We start from the raw sequence: 10,164 nt of genomic DNA, 5'->3' as shown, positions 1-10,164 counted from the left end.
ATTTTTTTATGGGATTTTTTTAATTGAATAAATGAGTTTTTTTAAACTTTTTTTTTATCACTTAATAGTCCCACAAGGGGACTATAACAGACAGCTTCTTGATTGCTTTTAAAATGCAATGCACTATCCCTATAGTGCATTGCATTTTAATGGCAATGCTATTCTAACATTGACCAGCAGGCTGCGCCAGAGAGGCGCAGCCTTCTGGAAATTACTAAAGGCTGGTCTGGGGTCTACATCAGACCCCAGGAAGCCTTTCACACACATCGACACCCCGCGATCGTATTTGCGGGGTGCCAATAGGAGACAGAGGGAGTTTGCTCCCTCTTACAGCACTTGTAAAGTGTTAAACAGCCCGGATCGGCACTCCTGCCGGTCCGGGCTGTTAGAGCAGGGCTGCAGCTTTCATGTGCAGCATTCACCCGTGCAGCGGTTAGACTGGGCCGCCGTAAAAAAAAGCGGCGGCCCAGCCTAAGGCCCCGTAGTTACCGCCGTAAAAACATGTATGAGTGGTCACTAAGGGGTTAAAAGTTATGACTTCTGGAACACAAAGGGGAAAATGTTACTGGTCCTTAAGATTAAATTAACCGCCTCCGGACCGCCTAACGCAGGATCGCGTTCCGGAGGCGGCAGCTCCAGGCACAGTCACGCATATAAGCGTCATCTCGCGAGACGCGAGATTTCCTGTGAACGCGCGCACGTTTACAGGAACCTGATCTACAGCCTGCCAGCGGCGATAGTTCGCTGGCAGGCTGGAGATGCGATTTTTGTAACCCCTAACAGGTATATTAGACTCTGTTTTGATAACAGCGTCTAATATACCTGCTACCTGGTCCTCTGGTGGTCCCTTTTGCTTGGATCGACCACCAGAGGACACAGGCAGCTCAGTAATAAGTAGCACCAAGCACCACACTACACTACACCCCCCCCCCGTCACTTATTAACCCCTTATTAACCCCTGATCACCCCATATAGACTCCCTGATCACCCCCCTGTCATTGATCACCCCCTTGTAAGGCTCCATTCAGACGTCCGTATGTTTTTTACGGATCCACGGATACATGGATCGGATCCGCAAAACACATACGGACGTCTGAATGGAGCCTTACAGGGGGGAGATCAATGACAAGGGGGTGATCACCCCATATAGACTCCCTGATCACCCCCCTGTCATTGATCACCCCACTGTAAGGCTCCATTCAGACGTCCGTATGTTTTTTACGGATCCACGGATACATGGATCGGATCCGCAAAACACATACGGACGTCTGAATGGAGCCTTACAGGGGGGAGATCAATGACAAGAGGGTGATCACCCCATATAGACTCCCTGATCACCCCCCTGTCATTGATCACCCCCCTGTCATTGATCACCCCCCTGTCATTGATCACCCCCCTGTAAGGCTCCATTCAGACGTCCGTATGTTTTTTACGGATCCACGGATACATGGATCGGATCCGCAAAACATATACGGACGTCTGAATGGAGCCTTACAGGGGGGAGATCAATGACAAGGGGGTGATCACCCCATATAGACTCCCTGATCACCCCCCTGTCATTGATCACCCCCCTGTCATTGATCACCCCCCTGTAAGGCTTCATTCAGAAATTTTTTTGGCCCAAGTTAGCGGAAATTGTTTTTTATTTTTATTTTTATTACAAAGTCTCATATTCCACTAACTTGTGTCAAAAAATAAAATCTCACATGAACTCACCATACCCCTCACGGAATCCAAATGCGTACATTTTTTTAGACATTTATATTCCAGACTTCTTCTCACGCTTTAGGGCCCCTAAAATGCCAGGGCTGTATAACTACCCCACAAGTGACCCCATTTTGGAAAGAAGACACCCCAAGGTATTTCGTGATGGGCATAGTGAGTTCATGGAAGTTTTTATTTTTTGTCACAAGTTAGTGGAATATGAGACTTTGTAAGAAAAAAAAAAAAAAAAAAATCATCATTTTCCACTAACTTGTGACAAAAAAAAAAAAGTTCTATGAACTCACTATGCCCATCAGCGAATACCTTAGGGTGTCTACTTTCCGAAATGGGGTCATTTGTGGGTTGTTTGTACTGTCTGGGCATTGTAGAACCTCAGGAAACATGACAGGTGCTCAGAAAGTCAGAGCTGCTTCAAAAAGCGGAAATTCACATTTTTGTACCATAGTTTGTAAACGCTATAACTTTTACCCAAACATTTTTTTTTTTATCAAAGACATGTAGAACAATAAATTTAGAGAAAAACTTATATATGGATGTCGTTTTTTTTGAAAGATTTTACAACTGAAAAATTAAATTTTTTTGCAAAAAAATCTTAAAATTTCGATTAATAACAAAAAAAAGTAAAAATGTCAGCAGCAATGAAATACCACCAAATGAAAGCTCTATTAGTGAGAAGAAAAGGAGGTAAAATTCATTTGGGTGGTAAGTTGCATGACCGAGCAATAAACGGTGAAAGTAGTGTAGTGCAGAAGTGTAAAAAGTGGCCTAGTCATTAAGGGTGTTTAAGCTAGGGGAGCTGAGGTGGTTAATTATGTCACTAAGGGACGAAAAATGCAATTGTGTCCCATGAGTTGTGCGCCAACAGGATTTACTTCAGACACATAATAAAAATCTAAAATAAAAAAGTTACATTTTTGGTAGGGTTTTTCCCATTTTAATGTGACTGTTAGGCCCCTTTCACACGAGCGAGTATTCCGCGCGGATGCGATGCGGGAGGTGAACGCATTGCACCCGCACTGAATACCGCCCCATTCATTTCTATGGGGCTGTGCACACGAGCGGTGATTTTCACGCATCACTTTTGCGTTGCGTGAAAATCGCAGCATGCTCCTCTTTGTGCGTTTTTCACGTAACGCAGGCCCCATAGAAATGAATGGGGTTGCGCGAAAATCGCAAGCATCCGCAAGCAAGTGCGGATGCGGTGCGATTTTCACGCACGGTTGCTAGGAGACGATCGGGATGGAGACCCGATCATTATTATTTTCCCTTATAGCATGGTTATAAGGGCAAACAATAGCATTCTGAATACAGAATGCATAGTAAAATAGGGCTGGAGAGGTTAAAAAATTTAAATAAAAAATTAACTCACCTTAATCCACTTGTTCGCGTAGCCTGGCATCTCCTTCTGGCTTCATCTGATGTCTGTGCAGCAACAGGACCTTTGGTGACGTCATTCTGGTCATCACATGATCCATCACCATGGTAAAAGATCATGTGACGTACCATGTGATGACCGGAGTGACGTCATCAAAGGTCCTATTGCTGCACAGAGATCAGATGAAGACAGAAGGAGATGCCGGCTGCGCGAACAAGTGGATTAAGGCGAGTTAAATTTATTTATTTATTTATTTTTTAACCCCTCCAGCCCTATTGTACTATGCATTCTGTATTCAGAATGCTATTATTTCCCCTTATAACCATGTTATAAGGGAAAATAATACAATCTACAGAACACTGATCCCAAGCCCGAACTTCTGTGAAGAAGTTCGGGTTTGGGTACCAAACATGCACGATTTTTCTCACGCGAGTGCAAAACGCATTACAATGTTTTGCACTCGTGCGGAAAAATCGCGGGTGTTCACGCAACGCACCCGCACATTTTCCCACAACGCCCGTGTGAAAGAGGCCTTAGGAGGTTAATCTTCTTTACCATGAACTCGTATGTTCTCTTCTTACTTACAGAAAGTAGAGCAGAAACTTAATATGTAATCATATGAGGAGACCAGTGTGGCGAAACCAACCTCGCCACTTGGTTTTGGAGGGGCTTGTTTGCCAGCCTCTTGCCTCAGGATTATGGCCCATACTAACTTTAAAGGAGAAGACAGACCGGCCGCACAGCTTAAATCTGTGGAACTGTTTTGGGCAGGAAAGCCATGCTTGCGGTCGGCCAAATGTGACTTCCATGGAATTCGGGAACCCCTGCTCGGATCTGGGTGATTTTTGGATATGTTGTTTACCCAGATCAGAGCTATCCATGGATGTATACATTATGGGGATATGTGTGGTTTTGAGTTGTGTGACAGACATATCTGTCTTTGGAATTGTATTTTATGTTATATGAGGGTACCCAGATAGCTAATTTTATTGTATTCGTGTAGTCTGAGTGCCATTCACCTAATATGCACTCAGACTTGAGCTATCTGGGGATATGTTAAATGTCTGTGTTTACTGTAAGGGTTGTGACATTGTATGTTTAAATGGTGATTTCTGTCCTGTTGTCCCCACATGTGTATTGGCGATTTCCCTTTGTCCTGAGAGATAATTTAATTACTCCTCGGGTGTCTCCAGGGCAGAGAGGAGGAAACCATGATGCATTGTGGGGATGTATTGTGTCTGTGTATCCTGAATTGCTGCATATCTGTCCTGTGTCACAGTCTTCCATCTGGTCCCCTAGGGGCGTGTCCAGCAGATGGGGACCTGCATAAATACGGGCGGGTAGCCCTCAATAAAGAGTTCCTGTTTTACCCTTTATCATGTTGAGGCTGGTGTTTGGGTAACTGATTGACACTGGGGCATTGCTATACGCTGAAGATTTGCTATACTCCCCTGGCTATAACTACTAGCTCTTGTAAGAGCTGTTCCTGCTCTCTGGATTTAGGAGAGGTTCACCCACTGGAGCCTGGAGCCTTGTCATAGGTCCAGGGTGGGTAGGAGACGGTGAGGCCTCAACCAAGCTTCGGCGGTTCGTGGGGTCTGCAGTGCTTACGGTGTCAAGTGGAGTGCTTGGAGTCCTCGGAAAGCACTAGGAGCATCTATCAACGGAGGTACCCGGTCGGGGTGCTAGGAGATCCGTTACAACCAGTGAAATACAGCCCTGAGCAGCACATGGCTCGTCAGTGGAAATAAAAGCAGGCACACAACGATATAGGGGGGAATAGAGAATTTTATTTTATTTATAATTTTATTAATGATGGGACAGATGATTTGGTGTAAATACCAAATCAAAGTCAAGGATATGTTAGATCCATTGACTTTTATTGATTCAGGGGGAAGGCGAAAAAACCCCCTGTAGTGGGAAAAATTCCTTCCCGACTCCGCTTAGGGCAGTCAGACTATTTCCCTGGATCAGATATTATTAATCCAGAGGAAGGCGAAAAAACCTCACTGAGCCTCAGCCATCAGCTTCACATGAGGAAAAATTCCTTCCCGACTCCACGCATGGCAGTCAGATTAGTCCCTGAATCAATTACTAAATAATCTGTCCACAAAAGGTGGTCCGAATTGTACTTTTGATTAGGGGAATGGCTGAATTGGGGGAAGGGCATCTGTGTTGATCCACAGGAAGGTGAGAAAAAACCCTTTTATGACATTTGCCAATCTGTCCTGATCTAAGGGGAAAAACACTCCTTCCTGACTGCAAATATGGCAGTGGGGATATAGTCCCTGGATCAAATGCCCGTACACATACTCACAGTCATCCAGCGCTGATCTGTGAGATCCACGACCAGTGTCCTCTCTCATCAAGTGTCTTCTAGATGTTCTTTTTCTTCAGCCCAGTGCCAATCGCAGGTCCTGTTGTCATAGTTCTTCATGGTCTTCACCCTGTAGGATATATGACAGGATGAATCAGTACAGATACCACAAGATGTGGTATAATATATAAAGACTGAGTGCTCATGTGAAGATGAGGGATTGTACACAACCATTTAGGGCACCAGGCACATGATTATATTTTTGGTCCACATCTGAATGTATTTTTTGCAGATCACAGGCGGATCCAATCCTTATGGGGCCACAAAAAATGCAGACAGCACATGGATGTCATCCGTCTGTCCGCATTCATGCAGCCGTATGTAACCCTGCAAAAAATACAATAGAACATATCCTATTCTTCTCCGATTTGTGGATAAGAATAGTAATTTTTACAATATGGCGGGACATACGGAACGGGAAAATGCTGGTATCCATGTTTTGTGGACCGCAAAACACATTCGGTCGTGTACATGAAGCCTAATGGTCAGAAAACTGAAGCTACACATTTGGAGCACCTTAAATCTTGAATCATTAGGAAATTCATACAGCTGTATAGGAACACCACTTATTTCCAGCTATATACCTGGGTCTGTTCTTCTGTCCGTCTCCAGGAGCTCAGGAGGACATCTTGCTCTGATGACATTAGAGCGGGTGGAGGGTTTACCGGGTGACAAATGAAAACCCTCTGAAAATGGCCTGATGTTTAGATGGTAAAGGTCCCTTCTTGGCCGCTGCTGCCTCCATTGTGCCCAGGTTGAATTGCCTGGCACAGCGTTGAGGTGTAGATGGCTAAAAGCAAATAAATAGATGAAAATGAGGATATGATCATCACAAGCGGTCACAGACCTGATATGAAGCTTCTGGTGGTAGTATTTTCACATATAATATGATCACCTTATGTACTCATCCTCCACCATAATAAGATATAGTCTTTCTGGAGGAGTATAAAGCATCTTACATGCCATCTTACTCATTCAACAACTACCAATGTGGGCGTGGTTTATCAGTTTGGGGGCGTGGTCAGTGAGGTCCGGCTTTCTGAGGTGAAGCCAGTAGCCACCCTATATCAAGCCCCTGACATTGAGAATCCTATACAGTATATAACGTGTATGTAGAGCAGGGAAGAGCTTCTCTTCATGTACTTACTACAGGGATGTGTGGTGGGGCCATCCGAAGGGCTTCCACAGAGACCCAGTCAATATGCTGGAAGAAATGATGGCCTCGGATGTTCCCGTGGACTCCTAAGCGCTTGGCAGGATGTCTCTGGAGGAGCTGAAAATGAGGAATGTAATTATAACTTAGTGACTATAACGACTAATGAACACAATGACCAATCAGACTCCAGATCTTACATTTTCAGAGGCTAGCTGGGAAACGAAATCTGCAATCTGATTGGCTTCTTACATTTGTAGAGGCTAGCTGGGAAATTAAATCTGCAATCTGATTGGCTTCTTACATTTTCAGAGGCTAGCTGGGAAATAAAATCTGCAATCTGATTGGCTTCTTACATTTTCAGAGGCTAGCTGGGAAATAAAATCTGCAATCTGATTGGCTTCTTACATTTTCAGAGGCTAGCTGGGAAATGAAATCTGCAATCTGATTGGCTTCTTATATTTGCAGAGGCTAGCTGGGAAATGAAATCTGCAATCTGATTGGCTTCCCTGGGCGACTTTCTCACTTGTCTTCTCTTGTAGTAGTTTTGATAAATTTTGCCTAATGTTTATTCTGTCTGAATGCTGGACTCAGGCTGTAGTGTCAGCAATGGGGGATTTTAGAAATCTGTGTCTTCTTGTTACATAAACTCCGAGGGGTGGACTAAGTGTGTAGACATGTCCTCAGTACAGTAACTACACGTACCAGGCTCTTACTTTAAAGGGAAACTCTCATTCCAATTATCCATTAGGTCAGTAATTCCCAAAAATGTTACCATGGGAGAATAGAAATGATATTTCCTGCTGCTCCTATGTAACCTGGCTCCAGGGCAGTCCTTGGAGCTCTTGGCAGACATTTGTGCTATTGCTGAGTCTGTGCTGGAGAAGTTGTGGCTCCAGCATCCTATTCGGCATCCTCTCTGGTGGAGACCAGTGTTGTCACCTTGTATACTACAGAGGTGCTGGTTGTGTATTGCTATCCTGAGGGGCGACCCCTCCTGAACACTACAGTGGTGAGTATTAGTGAAGGAGATCATGGTGCACTATGGGGCATTGTAGGGGGAGATGTCTCCTATCACAGGTTGTCATGTAACATTGTATACAGTACAGTAGTGTCATGTAGGAACATACTGACCTTTTTAATGATGTCTTTAGCGCCGGAGCGTGCAAACAGTGCAGGTTGGTAAGTGCACTCACTGGTGATAATTTCATTTAAGATGACACCAAATGAATACCAGTCCACTCCGACGCCATACTCCTCCTTAGCCAGCATCTGCCAGAAAGGAGAGAAGAGTGACTACACGGCTTATACTATAAACCCGCACTGTAGGTGCTCAGGCTGTGGCCATTGCTGGCATAGCGTAGTATTGGGTCACACAAGGTGTTTAGCTGAATGAGGACAAGATGTTCTGCCTCCATCCAGCTGCAGATAAACTGTAACCACAAAGTCATCTGCTGCTGTAGGGGCACCTCATACACTCTGTAGAAAAAAGCATGAAAATAACTATTTGCAATAATACAGAAGTATTGCTGTTAAGAGAACACCATAAAAAAAATAAAAAAACATCTCAACGCCAGAATTGCTGTTTTGTTTTTTGTCACAGGGGCATGGTCAGCCACCCATGAATAATTTATTTTTATTTGTGACAGTTTTCTGGTACATTTGAAGCCAGAAATGTACGGACGCTCAGAGATGTCGTAGATTTTTGGTTGGGACATGGACTGCAGGAGCAACACAGGAGATATCAAGACCGGCGCAGAAAGTGCGAGTCTTGATAACTCTTCCCCTGTGTCTGTAAAAAGGAATGAGTTAAGATGAGGCATTCATCAATACATAATGATCTGAAGATGAATGATTAATAATAAGAATAATTACCATTATTAAATGGATTTCTGGGTTCAGAATATTCATTATCTTTCTTCAGAATAGGCCATCAGTATCAGATCAGTTGGGGTCTGACTCTCGACATCCCCACCAATCAGCTGTATGAAGGGCCGGGCGCTACCTGCAGGTTATTACAGCCTTGTCCCGTTCACGTCAATGAGAAGAAGCTGCAGTAGCCGGCATCAAGTAGGTGGCGTGCAGTAATCAATGAGGTAGAGCTCAGACCATCAATGAGGACCCTTCAAACAGGTAATAGGTGGGGGTGCCAAGAGTCGGACCTCCACCAATGTGATATTAATGGCTGAAGCTGAGAATATGCGACCGATATTCCAAACCTGGAAAACCACTTTAATACAAATGGAATGGTGGAAATGAGGAAACCCCCTTTTTCTCACCTCAGGAGCCACATAGCCCTTTGTCCCAGCATATTCGGTGGCTGTGCGGTCTCCAAGCATGTTGTCAAGTGCGAGACCGAAATCCGTGATCTTAATATGGCCCGTCTCAGCCACCAGGATGTTCTCGGGCTTGAGGTCTCTGTGGATGATTCCCTTCGAATGGAGAAATTGGATGCCACACACGAGCTCAGCGGCATAGAATCTGTCAGAAAAGTAACGAAATGAATATAATGCGAGGATAACACAGAAGACTGTTAGACATTCTTACCAATCAGTAAAATAAGAGGCAAAATATATATCTTATCACTGTCAACTGAGGAGGCAATTTCTTATTGCCAGGGCTGCATGGTGGCTTCACATCCCTCACCCCATTGATCAGCTCAGCTATTGGAGGAAACCAGTTCTAGTCACATTCTAGGACAGGTTGCTTGGGACCATTGACCATTCCCAGTAGAACCCCTTTAATACCTGGGAATGTGACTAAGGCTTCTTCACATCACACGGGGGAGATCTGTTCTCCTGTATGTCTTTTAATATCAGATGGAGGATCAGAGCCCAAGGAAGAGGGGAACATTCCCTAACATTTCTTCAATCCTTCTTTGGTAGAGAAGAAACGGGGGAGCAGATCTCATCAGTGTGATGTACATGGGGCAGGACGCTGTATCTAACATTTCATGGCATCTTCTGACCGTTTAGCTGAGGTTTTGTATCCAGCCTTACCTTGCACTGGGGATGTCAAGCCGCCCCTTCATCCTCAGGAATTGATCGAGGTCCCCGCAGCTCATGTATTCCAGCCCAAGTAGAACAAGCATCTGTGACATAGAAGACGCCATTACTGAACCATCAGATCACATTTACACATTTACTGTACAGAATATAGCAGTGGCTTCTGTAATCCTTGAAGGGATATTCCAGTTTCCTTAAGTAATGGTTATTCTTTGTATATAGTGAAAGATTAGACAGTTTTATAATCTTTCTGTATCAGATTGTCAGTTATGATCTCTGCTTGCAGTTATTGAATAGGAACCTTCAATGGTTTCCTGTAGCTGCTATAAATCTGTCCTGGTCCTGTGATGGAGACATGGTGGACAACCCTTAGGTCCCATTCGCATGACCACATCCTTTTTTCCAGACCGCAAACTGCGGATTTGCCAAAAACGGACACCGGTGCTTCTGAGTCTGTGCAGCCGTGCCTCAAAAGATAGCACACGTCCCCTCTTTAGCCGCATCTTGCAGATCGCGGAGCGTATGAGTA

The 10,164-nt window shown here is 44.5% G+C and overlaps 1 protein-coding gene across 1 annotated transcript; it reads right to left on the bottom strand.

Moving 5' to 3' along the window:
* Positions 1 to 7,704: 7,704 nt before the first annotated feature.
* On the bottom strand, positions 7,705 to 9,667 carry LOC120987283 (protein kinase C delta type-like). The gene is made up of 3 exons (XM_040415864.1): positions 9,630 to 9,667; positions 8,910 to 9,111; positions 7,705 to 7,902 (listed from the first exon to the last, which is right to left on the bottom strand). The coding sequence occupies exons 1-3, from the start codon at positions 9,659 to 9,661 to the stop codon at positions 7,705 to 7,707; spliced, it is 432 nt and encodes a 143-aa protein (XP_040271798.1). The 5' UTR covers positions 9,662 to 9,667.
* Between the last annotated feature and the right edge of the window lie 497 nt (positions 9,668 to 10,164).

The sequence above is a fragment of the Bufo bufo genome, chromosome 1 (genome assembly GCF_905171765.1).
Source record: "Bufo bufo chromosome 1, aBufBuf1.1, whole genome shotgun sequence".
In the NCBI taxonomy this organism is placed as follows: domain Eukaryota; kingdom Metazoa; phylum Chordata; class Amphibia; order Anura; family Bufonidae; genus Bufo; species Bufo bufo.
Note: the sequence above shows the minus strand (reverse complement) of the source record. Positions and strands in the feature narration are given on the sequence as shown.